Genomic DNA, 17,274 nt, shown 5'->3' with positions numbered 1-17,274 from the left:
GCATCACTCGGTCCGAGTCGAGTATCCGGGGCTCTTCATCAAGCGCACAGAGCAGGGGGGTGACCCTGGAGGTCAACGTAGCACCGAGAGCCCGTTTCATCGTTGGATGGTTTCGTTTCCGAAACCTTGTGCTGCCCAACCAGCCGCTGGCTCCAAGCTTTCCGAGGATCCTCGTCTATGCCCTCCCCTATGAGCACCTATCTCAACGGAACAGGAAGAATAGCTAACCCTGCGGCCAGTTTCCAGAAACCTTATCCCCGAGTCTTTGGGGCGGGGAGAATGGGGGGAACGGAGGATGGCCGGTTTTCCCAGCTACACGATCCGAACGTTTGCCTTTCACACCCACTTGCGCGTCATGGACAAAGGCTTGAATCGGTCATTCTTTCAGCGGCACAAGCCTTCGCTGCTTGTATTGATTTCTCAGCTGTCGGCGGCGGCTCTCAATGGCTTTGCCAAATTCTTCGAGACGGCTGACAACCCTGTCCACCCCTTCCAAGTCCTGTTTGTCCGGTTCCTCATCACCGGCGTGGCCAGCACGTTCTATCTCTGGTACGCCAAAGTCCCCAACTTCCCATGGGGCCTGCCCGAGTTGAGGCCTTTGCTGGCCCTCCGGGCGGCAGCTGGCGTCTTTGGGGCCTTTGGATTCTATTGTAAGAATGTAGACATCGATGCTTCTTGGGCGGTTTTCTGACCAGCTCGTGACTACAGTCTCTATCATGTATCTCAAGCTCAGCGAGGCTACGGCCTTGAACTTCCTTGGCCCCCTCACTGCCATGATCCTAACCCGGTATCTTGACTTTGGAACATTCGAGGTGATTGACCGCATCGGAGCTCTTGTGGCACTCCTTGGCGTGATCCTTGTCGTACAGCCTGATACGCTCTTCGGATCGCAGTCCACGCTCAAAAGCGCCAGGCAGTCCACGGCAGACGACGGTGCCAAGGGTCGCATGATGGGCTTCGGCTTCGGGGTGATGAGTGTTATCGGCGGCGCAGTGAGTCGATGTCTTCTTACTACAAAAGGGCTTCATTTTTACTAACAATGGGCAAAGATTGCTCTCACCGCGATTCGATCCATCGGGCCGAGAGAGCACCCCATATTCAGTGTCATGTATTTCGCTTGGACAATCGTACTGGTGACGACTGTCGCGTTCTTCCTGATGGAGAGCGTACACTTGACGACGAGCGTGCTTTCGTGGTTGAAACTCGTACCACTCGGGGGTTTCGGCTTCGCAATGGTGAGTGGGCGATGTCTACAACGAGTTGCGCATCCTAACAGTGGGCGCCTTCAGGAGTGTTTGCTCACCGCTGGCATCGCCAACGATGCCTCATCGGCTGCTACCATCATGATATACTCCCAGGTGGCGTGGGCTTTGCTGCTAGACTGGCTTGTATGGCATTCCCCGGTCAACATCCTTGCCTTGGTTGGAATCGGGAGCGTCCTAACCAGTCTGGTGGTTGTTTCCTCAGCCAAGGAGTGGAGGTGGCTCAGAAAGGGTCGCTACAACATCTTATCGCAGACTTCGCCAGACGAAGCCGAACAAGTAGATGGAGATGTGGACGAGGAGGTAGTTGAGATGCAACCAAACAGTTCAGTAGCATGAGATATTGAGTCACAGCCTCCTGACATGATTCGCAACAATTTCCAGTACCATAGACAGCGACGATAGATTCTTATGTGTGCATTTCAGAAACATATGCAATTTTCTCATACACGTGGAGGAGTCTCAGATGGTGCGTCTTCATGTCAAGATTGGGTTGAGTTGAGAAGACACATCACAGCGCCTGGAGTACCACGAACAACTACGAGCATGTTGAAATAGCCAGCATCAATATTTATTCTCGGTGCAAGAAAATGAGACTATGCAATGAACCTCTCCGATGAATCGGGAATGTCAATAGTAACAGAAGAAGTAGCTTCTACATATGACATTGTGGAAATAGATCTTATAGCTGCAAAGCATCTAGACGGGAACCTGAACTCCTCGAGCCAGATAAGAAAACATACCTCCAACGCCAAACAAGACCAAGACCGTCTGCAACCAAATCCAAGTCTACACCGATGAAATCAACTCCTCCGTAATCTTCTCGGCGAGATGCATCAAGGAAGTACACTGCGTGACCTCCATGGAAGTGAGGCCGATATGGAACTGCTGGTGAATCCAGTCGACCAACTCAATGGAGATGATGGAGTCCAAGCCGATCGAGGTCAAGCTCTCCGTCAGGGGGAAGTCCTCCACCGGCCTGAGCATGAGATGGCTGAGCGTCGCGCTGATGAAGCGCGCGAGGCCCATGACAGTCGCTCCATCCCTGAGGGTTGCAGGATCCGACCTGGCGAGCGAGATGAAGGTCTCCGCCTCGTCGCTCTCCTTTGCCTCCCCGACCGTCTCGGTCTTCGACTTGAGGAAGTAGTGGGACTGGGCGAAGCGGACGTCCCGTTTCCAGTTGACGCGGTTCGTGGGATCCGAGAGCGGCTTCTCCGACAGGCCGCCCAGGCAGAAGCTGCTGTAAGGGCCACCGGAGGAGTTGGCGACCGCGATGGCGGCGGAGTCGAGGACGTCTTGCTCCTTGAGGAAGAAGAACCCGCCGTTCTTGAAGTTCTCGTAGAGGTCGTCGCGCTCCAGGAGGTAGCCGACGTCACCGACGACGCCGAGGTCTATGATCGAGGCGGGAAGACCGAGGTGGTGGCGGTACTCTACGAAGGCATCGAGGTATGTGTTGGACGCGCTGTAATTGGCTTGGCCTGAACGAACAAGTTAGTACGATACGATAATACACGTAAGCATGGAGAGAGACATTGGACTGACCGTAGTATCCGGTGTGGCCTCCTCCGGACCCGAAGATGACGAAGAAGTCGAGTGGGACCTGGGCGTCCAGCAGAGCCTGGTGAACGTTCCACGTGCCGCGGACTCGGGGGTTCACCACGCCGTCCCATTCTTCCCAGGTCATCTCGGCGGTGGAGTTGTCCTTGAGGACCAGCGACAGCTGAAGGACTCCCGCAACCGGCTTCGGCGCGCTGTTGATGGCTTCGAGCACGTCGTCCGCGTTGCCGACGTCTCCCGACACCGATGTGACGACGCAGCCGGGATAGCTCTCCAGCTCCCTCACGAACGACTCGTTGTCCGGGTTCTTGGCGGACCGCGATAGGAACACGAGGTTGCGGGCGCCGTGCTCGAGCAGCCAAGTCGCCACGGAGCGGCCGAGCCCGCCAAACCCTCCCACGAGGAGATAGGAGGCGTCGTCCCGGAACATGGGCGTCTCTCGGGCCGCGGGCAGCGCTTTGCTGACGTCCGGATCGGAGAACCCAAACCAGTACATGCGAGGGATGTGGACGTTGCCGTCCATGATGGCGTAGTCGTAGTCCGCGTCGAGGTCCCCGCCCTTGCGCCGGTTCGGGAGGCTCTGGCAGATCTTGAAGAGCGCATCGGGAAGACCCGTGCGGGTGGCGGGGAGATCATCCGCCTCGACGAGGGTGATGTCCGCCTTGTTCTCCATGCGAACAGTCCGGGCCGTGCCTTGAATCATGGCGGGGCGGGCGTCCTTGCAGTCGCCGTGGACGGAGGGGATGACCCAGATGAGGGAGCCGCGTAGGTTGCATAGGCTGTCCATGAAAGGCCTGAAAGTCTGGGGCTCGAGATCGTAGACTGTGTTGTCTGTGAGGTCGAGCAGCGAGATGACGAGGGAGCCGTCGGACGGAACCAGCTGGGCGGAGGAGATTTGCGTCTTGAACCCCTTGGCCTGGAAGTACGACTGGACCTCTTCCGCAACGGTCCGGCCTCCAGGGGTGCTGTGTGCAAGAATGGTGACTTTGGTGTTGTCTTGTTCCAGACTTACACGCTTGGCTGGCTCGGCGAGAATGAGTCCTGACTTGGTCTTGGAGTGAAGAGTGTAACCCAAAGACTGCAGCCTCTTGGCCACCTTGTCGCCGTTGTCGTTGGAGACCATGACACAGTCGTCTTGGCTGTGTACAATGAGTCGGCTGCCGGCAGTTTGCATGCTCTTCAACTCTGTCAAGTCGTCCTGCAGGTACCGATCGTCCGACAAGAGCGTCGAGAGAGACAGCACGACGACGTCGGGAATGTGGCAGAGGGAGAGCTGTTCCAGGTCGATAATGGACACGTCTTCCTTCTCCAGGGCATTGACTGCGGCCGTGGCTTCGTCGAGCTGCTCCTCCGACGTGCAGACATAGGTGTAGCTGTTGTACAGCCGCTTGTGGCGCGCCGGTTGCAAGGCCTCGAGAGCAATGCGAGTGACACCAGTCTCTCCCGAGCCGATCTCGATGACCTTTGCATCGGGCGTCTTGAAGCCGAGAAGTCTAATGGCATCGCGGAGCTCTTCGGACGCATCCAATGTGCTGCTCTCGATCTCAGATACAGAGTCGACCATGGTGATGTCCTTCTTCCACTCGAACGTGGACCCGAGCAGGACCTCTTCGCGCTTGGCGACAGGCAGCTCGGAGTAAGAGAGGCCTTCCAAGTACACCGTCGGGCGACCCTCGTCAGTGAAGATGGCGGCATTCGCGGTCATGCCCTCGGGTGCTTCGTTGATGCTGCCGTATGCCCTCATGCAGAGATCCTGGTTGCCGAGGACACCCAGGCGAGAGATGAAGGTGGGCAGCAGAATGCTGTCAAGACGTCTCTTCTGGCCGTGCGTCTGGGCCACGAGGTTGATCTGGAGCATCTGATCCAGCAGGGTAGGATGGGCGGCGTAGTGCGTCGTATCCTCGAAGTCGTAGACGGTTGCCGTGGCCTCGCGTCTGACCGGGTTCGCGGTGATCTGGTCGAGCCCTTGGAAGGCGGTCTGCCAGTCGATGCCGACGGCCTTGACGGCCTTGTACCAGCCCTCGGCCTCGATCTCGCGAGCAAACTCCTGCTCGGCCTGGGCGCTGGTGACGGTGGTCTTGTCCGCCTCTGCGCCGGAGCGGACGAAGCCGGAGCAGTGGGTGACCCAGTGGTAGCCGTCATAGGACATGATCTTGAAGTGATACCACTGCCCCTCGGGAGAGGGTTTGTCCTCGGGGATCAAGCGGGTGTACAGCTCCATCTTCTTCTCCTTGGGAACCGTCATGCCGGTGGTGATGGACATGTCACGGATGGTGTACGAGTCCTGGCCGTTGGCAACCTGGCGCATTGCCTCCCCGGCCATGGCCATGTAGCCGGCACCCGGGAACACGATCTGGCCGTTCACGATGTGGTCCATGAGCCAAGGGACCTCCTTGAGATCGAGCATATTTCGCCACGCGGGCTCGATGTCGTTGCCTTCGAGCACCCTGGCGCCCAGGAGAACGTGCCTGGTGTGTTTCCTCTGCTTGTAGCGGGAAGGGTTGCGAGGCTCGTCCATGTACGTGACGTCGTGCAGCCAGGGGTACGTGGGCAGATCGGTCAGCACTCTGCCCTTGGGTATAACAGAAGCCATATCCACCGGGGCTCCTTGCACAAAGAGCTCGCCGGCAAGCCGCAGCATCGACAGGTTGGTGTCCTCGGCCCGATGGAGGGTTGTGATGTACTCGCACGCGGCCTCGGGGATGCTCCTCAAGATCTCGTTGACGGGCCGCTGCAACGCCGGGTGCGGGCCGACCTCGATGAAGAGGTTGTTGGGGTTGCTCTTCACCAGGGTCCGCACCGCCGTGTTGAACAAGACGGGCTGGACGAAGTTGCGGCGCCAGTAGTTGGCCCCGAACTCGTCTCCCGTCATCTCCAGGCCGGTCACGCTGGAGAAGTGGGGGACAGTCGGGGCTTTGGCGTCGGCGAGGTGCGGCTTCAGCAGGTCTTCGTACGGGCCGGCGAGGGGCTCGATCCAGGGAGAGTGGAACGAGGTCTCCAGGTTGAGGACTCGGGCCTTGACGTCGGGATGGCGGCGCATGATCTGGTCGATGCAGTGTTGGATGCAGACGGGGTCACCCGACAGTGTGGTGCTCAACTGACTATTCTCGCAGCCCACGACCACGCCGGGGATCAGGAAGGGCTCGACCTCCCTGGGACCGAGACTGACGGCAGCCATGGTCCCCGGAGGAACGGTGCCGTTGACCAAGAGCCAGCCGCGGAAGTAGGCAACGGCCATGGCGGCCTCGGCGGAGATGCTGCCAGCGGCGTAGGCGGCGGCAGCTTCTCCGCCAGAGTGCCCGGTCACAGCATCGGGGCGGATGCCGAGGCTTGCGAGGACATCGACCAGCGCGATCTGGACGGCCGTGGCGCATGGGTGAGAGTACCCGCGCTGGCCCACCCTGCTGAAGGCATCGTCGAGCGAGAGCTCCTTTTCCAGGGTCCAGGACGGCCTGTGGCTCTCGGGCAGCGACTGGAGCCAGACGTCGAGGCGGGAGATGGTGCTCCGGAAGACGTCGTTGCTCTCGATCAGACGCTTGCCCATGCCGCCCCAGTGGACCCCCTGGCCGGTGAAGGCCAGGACGAGACGGCGGGAGACGGCGGGCTTCCTCTTGAAGCTGCTGGGGTCGAAGACGCCGTCCTCGTTGGCGATGGCGTAGGCCCGGCAGCTCAGGTGGTCTCGGTGATGGCCGAGCGTGTAGGCGAGATCGTCCACATCGGTGTTCTTCTTACGGAGGTACTCTCTGTGCTGTTCCACCTGCTTCTCGAGGGAAGTCATGTGGCTGGCGGAGAACAGCAGCAGACGCTGGCCCGGAGACCGGACGCTGACGCCCGAGTCGGAGCTGATGGAGCTGGCATCATCTTGGAGCTTCTGCCATCCCTCAAACGACTCGAGAATGACCTGGAATGGATGTGTCAACATTGGACATATCTGAAATGAAAGATCACAAACATGAAACAAAGACTTACATGTGCGTTGGAGCCGGCAACACCAAACGAGTTGACACTGATGCGCTCGTCGCGGTTTTCCGGCCAAGACGTCGGCTCCGTCGGGACGGACAGCTTCGCTTCTTCCCATGGGACTTTGATCGACGATTAGCCAAGTCCATATAGCACGTTTGTTCATCGTCTCTTGTAACGCGATGTAGGACACTCACTTCTCGGGTTGGGGTTATCCATGTAAATGTTGGGCGGGATCACCCTGTTTTCCAGAGCAAGGACCGCTTTGATTACGCTGGTCAGGCCAGCAGCACCTTCGGAGTGGCCGACGTTTGGTTTGACCTTGAGTAAGGTCAGTCAGTGTTTTTTGTTTTTTAAACCTTCCATAGAGACAGACAGCCCCGGAGATTCGATCACTTACAGCGCCAATCATGACCCCCTCGTTATCCTTCCAGATCCGCGCAACGGCCGCCACCTCTAGCGGATCGCCCGTGGGCGTCCCTGTGCCGTGACACTCGAAGAAGGCCGTCTTGTTGAACGGGACGCCGGCTTTCTCGTACGTCTTCCTGATCAGCGCCTCCTGCAGGTACGTGTTGGGGCTCATGATGCCGTTGGAGCGACCGTCGTTGTTGGTGGCGCTCGCCCGGATGATGGCCCGTACCGGGTTGCCGTCTCTCAGGGCGTCGCTCAGCCTCTTTACGTACACGGCGTTGACGGCCTCGCCGCGGCCGTAACCGTCGGCTAGCAAGTCAAAGGTCTTGCACTTGCCGCTTGGCGACAGGACGCCGGTTTCTGTGAAGACGATGGAGGTGATGACTGAGGTGATGAGGTTGCAGCCCAAGGCCATGGCCGACTTGCAAGCACCGTTCTGGACGGCTTCGGCAGCCAAGTGCAGGGCCACCATAGAGGATGAGCAGCCGGTCTTGACGAGCATGCTTGACGAAGAAAGGGGGTCAGCACCGAATATAACAAGTTCTATCTTGAAGATGGATGGAAATTGGGCGGAAAGAAGAAAGACTTCTTACCTCGGACCTGTCCAGCCGTACTCGTAAGAGACCCGGTTGGGCTGTAAGAAGTCGAGATATCCCGAGCCTCTGTACAGTCCAGAGGCGTGGGGGTCCATGGACAAGTCGTCCTGCCAGTCTGACGAGAAGTTGCCGACGTAGCAGCCGATTTCCTCGCCGCGCCAGTTGGTCTCGCCGGCGTTGTCGAGACACTCGCGCGCAATCTCCAACAGCTGCCTCTGCATGGGATCCATGCGCTCAATCTCCTTCTCGCCGCACGTGAAGTAGGAGGCGTCGAACTTGGTGAGGTCGTTGTCGGCCTGGCTGAACATGTACGCCTCCTTGTTCTGGACGGTGCCCCATTTCGCCACGGGGCTGTAGAAGCCCTCGCTGTTCCACCTCTCCTTGGGGATGGGGATGAGGCCGCTCCTCTTGTCCATCATGAGGTTCCAAAAGTCCTCGGTATTGCGCACGCCGCCGGGCAGCCTCACGGCCATGCCCACGATGGCGATGGGGTCCGACGTGTCCATGTCGGACGACGGCGTGGCTCCGCCAGACTTGAAGGACATGTTAATAGACTTTTTGATGCAGATTGACTGTGTAAAGCTGTCAAAGTTCTGCGGGGGAAGAGGTAAAAGGAGAGGAGAAGTGGTGGTGATGTGTGATTCCAGTGGGATGCGGTGGGATGCGGTGGGATGAACAAACACTACTTAAGAGATAGAGACGAACATTCGAATCCCCGACTAGAAGGGCTTCTGTTTCCTTGCCGGAATCAGACAAGACGGCGATTGCGAAAGCGAGACAGCCAGATCCGAGAAGCAGGTCACAGGACGCGGGCAGGTCATCCCGAATGGGTAGACAGCTCAGCTCAGTCCCGGCCGAGCATCCCAGCAGCCCTACACTCGGTATGCAGCACGGTCCGAGAAACGAAACACGTCTTCTTCCGTATTGGTTGTCGATCATAGTACCCCCGTCTAGGCGGCCTCCAGGGAATAAGGGGACTGGACTTGGTGTTTCTCCTCCCGTTCTGTCTTGTTCGGGTTGCTGTTGTGGTATGAACGAACAACCCGTTTACCTTACTTACTTTGGCACTTTTTTTTCTCTTTTTTTTTTTTATCATCGTTTGCCATCGAATTCGGTCTGTACCGCTTCGCAAATCTTAACTACAGTCATGGAGTCCAAGCTTCCAGACGAGATGAAAGCCGTCATCATCCAAGGCCGCGGTCAGGCAGCCATCACCACATCGGCGCTGCCAAAGCTGAGAGATGGCTACATCCTCGTCAAGATCGCGGCCGTGGCCATCAATCCATCGGACTGGAAGCACGTCGACTTTATGTGGGTGGGGGATCCCACCGGCACTCGTCCGGGACTGGAATATGCCGGTGTTGTCGTCGACGTCGGCCCGGGCGTCGACAAAGATTTCAAAGCTGGGGATAGGGTTTTCGGCATCATCAATGGCTCGTGAGTCGGCCTCGGGGAGGTTGTCGCCAGGCCACCTCACCACAGCGGTAATCTTTTCGCAATTTACTGACACCCAAGCTATAGAAACGTGAGGCAGAAGGAGGACGGCGCCTTTGCAGAATACGCCGTGGCAAAAGCCGCCCTCCAGATGAAGATCCCAGATCATGTCGATGACACGGAGGCGGCAGCCATTACTTCCGGTCTCGTGGCCGTGGTATGTCGAATCCTTACGGTCACAGGCACGCCTTCTACTTACTTACACTGTCGATAATAGGGACAAGGACTTTACCAGGCCTTGGAGCTTCCGCTTCCCACCAGCCCATCACCGGAGCCGATCCCTCTCTTGATCTATGGCGGAAGCACAGCATCAGGCATCATGGGCATCCAGTTCGCCAAGTTGTCCAATTGCACCGTCGTTGCGACATGCTCGCCAAAGAACTTTGATTACGTCAAGTCGCTCGGCGCCGACTTTTGCGTGGACTACAGAGCGGAAGACTGCGCCGAGCAGATCAAGGCTTTCACCAAGGGAAGACTGCGTCATGCCTGGGACTGCATCGCTACCGCGCAGTCTGCCCGAATCTGTGCCGCAGCCATGTCGATACGAGGCGGTCACTACAGCAGCTTACTATACCTGGTCCCGTCCATCGTCAAGAAGATCAACCCCAAGATCAACTGCTCTACCACGCTGGGATACACCATCCTGGGAGAGACCATTGAGAAGGAGACGGTCATTGAGCCGAGGCCCGACGACTACGAGTTTGGCAAGATGTTCTGGGGTGTCAGCGAGAAGCTGCTGCAAGAAGACAAATTCCGCCCAGTCCGGCAGATTATCAACGAGGGCGGCGATGGACTAGAAGGTGTATTGCATGGTATTAAGTACTTGAAGCAGGGGAACGTCAGTGCTGGAAAACTAGTCTACACGATTAATTGATTCTTAGCGAAAATGAATAGAACTGCCGTTGTGAGTTCTGTCAAGGCAGCCCACGATTCCGTTCAACCAACCTCATCCAGCCATTTTGCCGCGACGGTTTGCCAGGATAGGATCTCTTCCTCGGCCGATGCACTGCTTCCTCAGAGAAACAAACAGGGTTAGGAGCTCTGACGATCGGACGCTCTGACAGCAAAGTAGACTCTCGCTCACACATCCGTCTTCCCCCCCCACCCGGTATCACGTATCATGACTCGATGATACCGGCCCGCCCTCGGGGAACGAAACACCAAACAAACCCATGGTCATTGCAAGCCGCCCAATTCCGAGCGGTCCGGCGCAACGAAACGGACTGACTGAGTCAGCTTAACCCCCTCCCCCCCCTTCTTTCGGCGATTGGACCCGCCCCGGCCCGGAAGCGTGTAAGCCAACTCGGTTGCTTTGGCGTTCGATTTCGAGGCACCGAAAGGAGCCACTGGAGGGGGGGGGGGAGGACATCATACCATAGCAATTGTAGGAATTCTGGCTCGAAATCTCTTGGGGATTTGTCTTTACCAACGCATCGTCGACATGTCAGCCACCAAAGTCTCTCCGGCGCATCCTGTAGACACCCCCGGTGGTCTCGCAGAGTGCGGACTCCCGAGTCACGACGAGCCGCGGTATCCCTCTATCTTGACTGCATCCATCGCGGCATTCAGCGAGACAAAACAAAACACCGACAGCATCGTCACGGACGCCGGGTTTGCTGGCTATTACGACAACGTCCATTCGCGGCAAAAGACGCTCATCGTGCAACTCATCGTCAAGGCCTTCCAAAAGCTGCGATGCGACGTCTGCCGGACGAAACCGGGCCAGAAGCTCCGGCCCATCAAATGCGTCCCAAACGTGCAGAAGCAACTCGACTTCTGCTATGAGATGCTCGTGGAAGCGGGCCTCGTCCGCCAGGAGAACGAGCACTACGTCCGAACGGAGACGCCGCTCCGTGCCGTCGACCCGAAAGAGACGCTGGCGCAGGTCCTGAACGACTATCCGACATACACCGCCCTCAACAAGCTGGTCGCCCACGCCGGTAATAACCTCGCGGAGATCTACGCCGGCCGCACCGACGGCGTCAGATCCATCTTCGGGTCGCCCGAGGGCCGCGAGTATCTCGAAGAGATCTACGGAGCGGCGCATCCCAGCAAAGCATTCCACAAGCTCATGGAAGACTTCATGGGCCGCTTCCTCGAGGCCGTCGCCGTCCCGCCACACGGCTCCAAGCTCAACCTACTGGAGCTCGGCGCCGGAACCGGAGGCACGACGAAGTGGCTGGCACCGCTGCTGGCTCGATCGGGCGTCGCCGTGGAGTACACCTTCACCGATCTAGCCCACGGGTTCATCTCCCAAGCGGCGCGCAAGTTCCAGGAGTATCCGTTCATGACATACCGCACGCAGGACATCGAGAAGCCGCCGCCGGCCGACCTCGCCGGAACGCAGGACGTTGTGATCGCCGTCAACGCGGTCCACGCGACTCCCGACATGGTCAAGTCGCTCCGCAACGTGCGACAGTTCCTCCGCCCCGGCGGCTTCGCTCTCGTGATGGAGGTGCAGGAACGGCTGTGCTGGGCCGATTTCGTCTTTGGACTGTTTGAGGGATGGTGGGTTTTCGGCGACGGGCGGACGCACGCGACGGCGGATGCGAGCGTGTGGAAAGATGCGTTCGAGGCGGCTGGGTTTAGTCACATCGACTGGACTGGTGGGCAGTTGAGGGACTCCGGGTTACAGAGAGTTTTCCTGGCCACAGTCTAGTGTTGAGTTCGAATATCCTATTGTATGTAGCCTGATGCTAAGTTGATTCAATTTCTCAAGGAGGACGAACTAAGTCCGTGGAAACTAAAGTCTAAACGTGCTGGTTGTCAAAGTCATGAAAGATCACATCGGGATCTGGTACGAACGAGTGTTTGGCGAGGACAATGTCTCAAGTTGTTGTGGCTTGGTTCATGACGGTGTTGATGTGTTGATTTGTGTTCTGATGCACCAGACAATGAGTAGCTCTTCTCCTGTCAGCCTCTGGTGATCTGGTTCTATCTCATCATCGATTCTATAAAGAGAGAAGATTCGCTAGTTTCGTCTAGAAAAACAGAATTCTTGTGAAGGAGTGTGTGTGGGGAAAACGGGCTCTATCGCCAAAAACGAACGTCGAGAAACAGGACGCCGACCCTTTATTCGACATCACCCGTGAGCCAAATCTCGTGGCCATTTCCTTCTTTCACAATCCGACTGTTCCAACAGCCAAGAACAGCAAACGCGCCGGCTACCCACCAAGCCAACCCGGTGATGTTGTGGGTAGAGCCATAGCTGTACAGCACTCCGGCAATGGCAGACGTGGCTGACCGCACCAGGCCCGAGAGCAAGAAAGCGCTGCTATGGGTTCTGGCCAGAGCCGAGGGATGGGGCGAGGATCTAGCAAAGACAGGTTTGTTAGACGTCTTTCGACTAAAACATATATCACGGGAACCACTCACAAGTTTGTCAAGACCAGCTGTGCCGGGACAACAAAGGTTGACGTCCCGACCATCATCATCTGAACGGAGATGATGAGGAACCAGACCGGGAATCCAGTCTTCCCGGCCGGCGGCGGCGTAGACGAAGGCATGGCGGCGATGTACGGCACTACAAGGTATAGCAGGGGCATGCCCAGCATGAAAGTGCGCCACATCTTGAGCGTCCCCAGACGGCGGTTGACACGGGGGTATATGAGCAGCTGGGTTGGAAGGCCCAGCACTCCCACCATGAAGAGCGACCACATTATCTGATCCGGCTTCATTCCCGCGCCTCCGGAGAAGAAGAACGGCAGCTTTGTTTGGTTTTCATTGTCGACCGGGTCGCTGAGGAAGCTCGTCCAGAGGGTGTTGTACGTGGTGATGTGGTATTCCTGTATCGCGTACGCCAAAAGGGTGTAGCACAGGTTTCTCGTGAAGATCCTTCTCGTCGGAAGAACCTTTGGTGCTTTGGCGGTTTTGAAAGACTCGATGTGCTCTTCCGACTCTCTTTCCGACGACTCCGGGTCTTGGTCAAGCATGCGGGACATTTCTTCGTCAGTGGCGTCGCCAGGAGAGATCGGATCGTCAGTCGAGGTCCTAACTCTGAATATCACCGATCGGACCTTCTTGGTAACAGCCAGTCCCGGGTCGAATCTGTGTTTCAGCGGCTCAAGAGTCTGTCCGGCCATCGTCAGCTCTATTGTGTCAGTCATCCCAGACGGGCGGGCTCTCGGACTGACCTCTTCCAGGAAGAAAAACACCGCGAAGAAGGCGAGCAGCATGATGAAGCCGCTTACCAGCGCCGGGGGCGCGTACGGCCACGCCTTCAAGAAGGCGTTGTTTCCAAACTTGTCCGGGTATTTACCTGGGAGATCTGCCAGCTGACCAGCCATCAAAGGACTAGCCATGGCAGCCACATTGAAGGAGATTGGAAGCAGCAAGAAAGCATGAGGTTGAAATCTGTTCAATCGTTAGTACTGATATATAGGTGTTTGTCTCCGGGACCGAGCAAGTCGATTAGGCCTACCGCTTCTCGACAACTACTTCCGACACCATGGTTCGCACCGTCGCCACGTTGCCGTTGACGAACCCCTCGAGGATACGCAATGCCAGGGCTTGCTTGAAATTGGTGATGAAGCCAAACGCCACACAACCAACAACTGCAGCCCATTTCCAGTCAGTAACACAGAAACTTGGACTCTTGGATCGCTGGGAGGGTGTAACTCACACGACCCTGCCAGCCCCATCAAAAGGACGAGTTTCCTCCCTCCCTTTGGAGAATCGGCCAGTCTGCCTAGGAACATTGAGGAAAAGCATTGCGAAAGCATAAAACTGGTTTGCAAGTAGGCTACCTGCTTGACGATCGCCCCCGATTCCAAGCTGGGGTCCAAGGACTGCAACTGATAGTATAGATAGGTCTGTGAAGTTTCTATCAGCGACGAATGTACCCACGAGTATGCTGCAGGTAATCTGCGAAAGAGGGCCAACCGACGAGTAGTGATATGCTGACCACGGGCTCAGCAAACCGTAAGAAACACAAGATTGCCAGTTGGTCCTTTCTGGGCAGCGACCGCCAAGTGATCTTTTCCTCGTCTGCCTCCATTCCTGAAGAAGGGGTTCTTTTTCTCTCTCTCTCTCTCTTTTCCTCTCTCTTTTGGTTTGGTTCAGATCACCTCTTACTGGTATAACCAAATTGGATTCGAAAAGCGTAGCTGCAGTCTGTAGACACCGAATGTCTGTCCTCCCACAGGAAGAAGCCCGATTCCAGATGAACAAGCTGTGCGTGTGCTTCCACATCCGGATCACGCGAGTGGGAAAGCGAACGTTCCTCAACTGACTCAAGTCGATTGGGGGTGGGGAATCGTTTAACCTTCGGTCCGCAGCGATCTGCCCAGACACTGAAACCTCGCAGCCAAAGCTTCATTTGGCTTTCGGTCCGCTTCTGTCGAGGAAGAGGGCGCTGCCGTTGGATTTTCGGGGATTCTGGGAGCCTACCGTCGTCGTCAGCGAGGGCACCTCTCGGATCAGTCAATGGCAAGCGTCATCGCCCAACCATCTCGGTCCCGCAGAGTCGACAGCGCTAGCATATGAGGATCCATTGCCAGGTGGGATGGGGAAGTCTGTGAGGTTTGCGGATGATCAGAACAAGATGGTGAAGTACAACGTCCTTGACGAGAGCGATTTCGACCTCGACCGCGACGACGATCTCGAGAGTATCAGAAGCGTGGAGTTGGGCCTCAAGGACGAGCAGGACAGCTCGCCTACGTTTCCGGACGAGTGGAATCTGGACCGTGTTGCTTGGGAACAGCGGCTTCGCAGGGTCCGAAGGATAGCGTGGATCGAGGCCGGTCTCCTCGCTTTGCTGGTCGGTTATGTCGTCGTGCTACACTTCCAGCGATACATGCCGCCGGCCGGAGATGTGCCACTAGGAGTAGACCCTAGCGGATTCGTGCCTCCGGGTAGGTTATGATTACGTACCGCCATACGATCAAGCTGACAAGTCGTTGCCTCGCAGACATCGGCCAGCCGGTCAAGTGGATGAAGTACGATGACGAGACGGACCCTCACTATTTCAAGCCAGATGCTTTTGAAAATCTCGACAATGTGCGAGCAGCGGCGAAGGACTTCAAGATGTTACACAATGGTATGCGCAGGCTCAACCCAAAACAAACACTTATCGGGGTCTGACAGAATTTACAGCCTCCAACGTACATATCAACGGAAAATACACAACGTACATGGACTTCAACAATGAGCGAAAGCCTCTCCCTGCCTACGTAACCCGTAAGGGCTCCGAGCTCTACAGCATCAGGGCATTCCACCAGATGCACTGCATAGTAAGTGGGCTAGCCGCAGCATGTAGACTGCCCAGGGGATTAACCAGAACACAGTCAATCATATTCGAGGACATTGGCTACAGAGTAAACAACAAGACGTCGAAATGGGAAACGGGCCATGTGATTCACTGTCTGAACACAGTGAGGTCCGCGATAACATGCCTTGCAGGTAGGAGAACGCGCCTTTCCGCCAAAGTTTGTGCTCGCTAACATGGGATATTTCACAACTACCAGACGCGACCCCAATTTCCTACATCAATGGTATGGGAGTTGGACATACTACGGACGATCAGCAGAGCCACTGTCGAGACTTCTTCGCGTTGAGGGAATGGGCCCATGATCCGGTCAGAAGCGCTCGATGGGTGAATATCGCGCCCGAAGACGAAAAGGATTCATATGTAGAGATACTGTAAAACCCCCCAAATTCTAGGCATAGCTGCAAGGGAAGTTTTCACTTCCGAAGAATATTACATGGCATGCGGGTGTTTAGCTGGTGGGAACATTTCATTGTATTGCATCACTCCATTCTCACGCTAGAACGTTCAAGGCGCTCCATCACGTAGCATGAAAGTTTTTTTTCCCGGAGCAAAGACCTCAAGTAGAATATTCTATTATAAATCTGCAGCATTTTACGTCGGTGCTAGTCTAAGGGCATGTCCAGGCTTTTTCTGATATGTGCTGTGATGGTATCGATCTATAGCCATGTTAGCGACGGATGAAGTTCTCCAAGGAATAAGTTCCGTCAAAACTGACATGTTCATGGTCAAAGACGCTGTAATGGTTCCCGGAAGTCTCAATGACCTGCTCCACAAAGCCTTCCAGCATGTCTTCCCAGCCCAGTTGCGGCAGAAACCTAGTCCTGTCCAGGGGACACTTCTCGCCAGGCTCAGCCATCGGCACCATGCTCTTAGCCCTGATCAACACGACATGTGGCGGATTGGGGTCGACGTCCCGCGACCGCGCCGTTCCAAGGACCCCGGCGCGAGGCATCGACCACGCGGGCGGATCCCATTGATCCGAGAGGCAGGTGGCGCGCATGAGGGCGGTCATGAGCTTGTCCCTTGTCTCTTGGTTGATGCCGGGCAGAGCCGGGGCGTGATGAAGCTTTGCCGGTTCTTTCTGGGCCTCCGGTCGAGGGCAGCGAGGGTATACCGAGTCGATGAGGATGATTCGAGACACACGTAGGCCTCGACCGGATGTTGCCAGCATGTGTGCGATCTGGACTGAGAGGACGCCTCCAAACGACCAGCCTGGACAACCGTTAGCCAAGGGCAGACGAAGATGGGGTTTTAACTGCACACTGACCTCCTAGCACGATCTCGCCTCTTAGCATGACCCGTTTGATGAGGCGGATGTATGCTTCGGCGATGTCTTTGACGCTCTGCCAGCCGCCAATGCCGTCGGCGTCAAACTTGGGATCCCATATCCCGTACACCTTACGCCCCAGCGTGCCGACTTTGAAGTAGCTGGTGAGAAGACCACTGGCATCGTGGATCAAGAACACTGGCGGCGGTTCATTGCGGGAGCGGGGGATGTCTTGGATCAGGACCGGGTTGGCGGTAGGCATGGCTTGGTGTTTGGCCTTTGGGTCGTTATACTCCGCAAAGGATATGGATCCAGACAGAGGTTATTACGCTCAAGCTGTAGGTGTGTGTCCGTTCAGAGGGAGGGCAAGACACGGTAGTTCGGTGTGAAAGTCACGATCTTCGTCGGCCACGCAGACAAGTGAACGAACGGCTTGCCTGTCGTGAACCAAATGGCCCA

The 17,274-nt window shown here is 56.7% G+C and overlaps 7 protein-coding genes across 7 annotated transcripts; 4 read left to right on the top strand and 3 right to left on the bottom strand.

Moving 5' to 3' along the window:
• Positions 1–295: 295 nt before the first annotated feature.
• On the top strand, positions 296–1,601 carry CH63R_13260 (Duf6 domain-containing protein; the record flags this gene model as incomplete). Its single annotated transcript, XM_018308234.1, has 3 exons — positions 296–650; positions 709–992; positions 1,050–1,601. 3 exons carry the CDS (start codon positions 296–298, stop codon positions 1,599–1,601), a joined length of 1,191 nt encoding a protein of 396 aa, XP_018152651.1.
• Positions 1,602–2,051: 450 nt separating this feature from the next.
• On the bottom strand, positions 2,052–8,331 carry CH63R_13259 (Polyketide synthase; the record flags this gene model as incomplete). Its single annotated transcript, XM_018308233.1, has 6 exons — positions 2,052–2,740; positions 2,805–6,720; positions 6,789–6,901; positions 6,977–7,100; positions 7,180–7,693; positions 7,784–8,331. The coding sequence occupies 6 exons, from the start codon at positions 8,329–8,331 to the stop codon at positions 2,052–2,054; spliced, it is 5,904 nt and encodes a 1,967-aa protein (XP_018152650.1).
• Positions 8,332–8,612: 281 nt separating this feature from the next.
• On the top strand, positions 8,613–10,154 carry CH63R_13258 (TOXD protein; the record flags this gene model as incomplete). The annotated part of the gene is made up of 3 exons (XM_018308232.1): positions 8,613–9,223; positions 9,308–9,437; positions 9,498–10,154. The coding sequence occupies 3 exons, from the start codon at positions 8,613–8,615 to the stop codon at positions 10,152–10,154; spliced, it is 1,398 nt and encodes a 465-aa protein (XP_018152649.1).
• Positions 10,155–10,721: 567 nt separating this feature from the next.
• CH63R_13257 (Polyketide synthase) lies at positions 10,722–11,939 on the top strand (the record flags this gene model as incomplete). Its single annotated transcript, XM_018308231.1, has 1 exon — positions 10,722–11,939. One exon carries the CDS (start codon positions 10,722–10,724, stop codon positions 11,937–11,939), a length of 1,218 nt encoding a protein of 405 aa, XP_018152648.1.
• A 413-nt stretch (positions 11,940–12,352) lies between these two features.
• On the bottom strand, positions 12,353–14,276 carry CH63R_13256 (Major facilitator superfamily transporter; the record flags this gene model as incomplete). Its single annotated transcript, XM_018308230.1, has 5 exons — positions 12,353–12,593; positions 12,656–13,633; positions 13,701–13,833; positions 13,902–14,091; positions 14,166–14,276. The coding sequence occupies 5 exons, from the start codon at positions 14,274–14,276 to the stop codon at positions 12,353–12,355; spliced, it is 1,653 nt and encodes a 550-aa protein (XP_018152647.1).
• A 546-nt stretch (positions 14,277–14,822) lies between these two features.
• CH63R_13255 (Thioesterase) lies at positions 14,823–15,923 on the top strand (the record flags this gene model as incomplete). The annotated part of the gene is made up of 5 exons (XM_018308229.1): positions 14,823–15,132; positions 15,189–15,317; positions 15,374–15,510; positions 15,565–15,679; positions 15,745–15,923. The coding sequence occupies 5 exons, from the start codon at positions 14,823–14,825 to the stop codon at positions 15,921–15,923; spliced, it is 870 nt and encodes a 289-aa protein (XP_018152646.1).
• Positions 15,924–16,215: 292 nt separating this feature from the next.
• Positions 16,216–17,077, bottom strand: CH63R_13254 (Thioesterase; the record flags this gene model as incomplete). Its single annotated transcript, XM_018308228.1, has 2 exons — positions 16,216–16,760; positions 16,816–17,077. 2 exons carry the CDS (start codon positions 17,075–17,077, stop codon positions 16,216–16,218), a joined length of 807 nt encoding a protein of 268 aa, XP_018152645.1.
• Positions 17,078–17,274: the final 197 nt, after the last annotated feature.

Source organism: Colletotrichum higginsianum, chromosome 9, assembly GCF_001672515.1.
Source record: "Colletotrichum higginsianum IMI 349063 chromosome 9, whole genome shotgun sequence".
Lineage (NCBI taxonomy): Eukaryota > Fungi > Ascomycota > Sordariomycetes > Glomerellales > Glomerellaceae > Colletotrichum > Colletotrichum higginsianum.
This window is presented reverse-complemented; position numbering and strand designations above follow the sequence as displayed.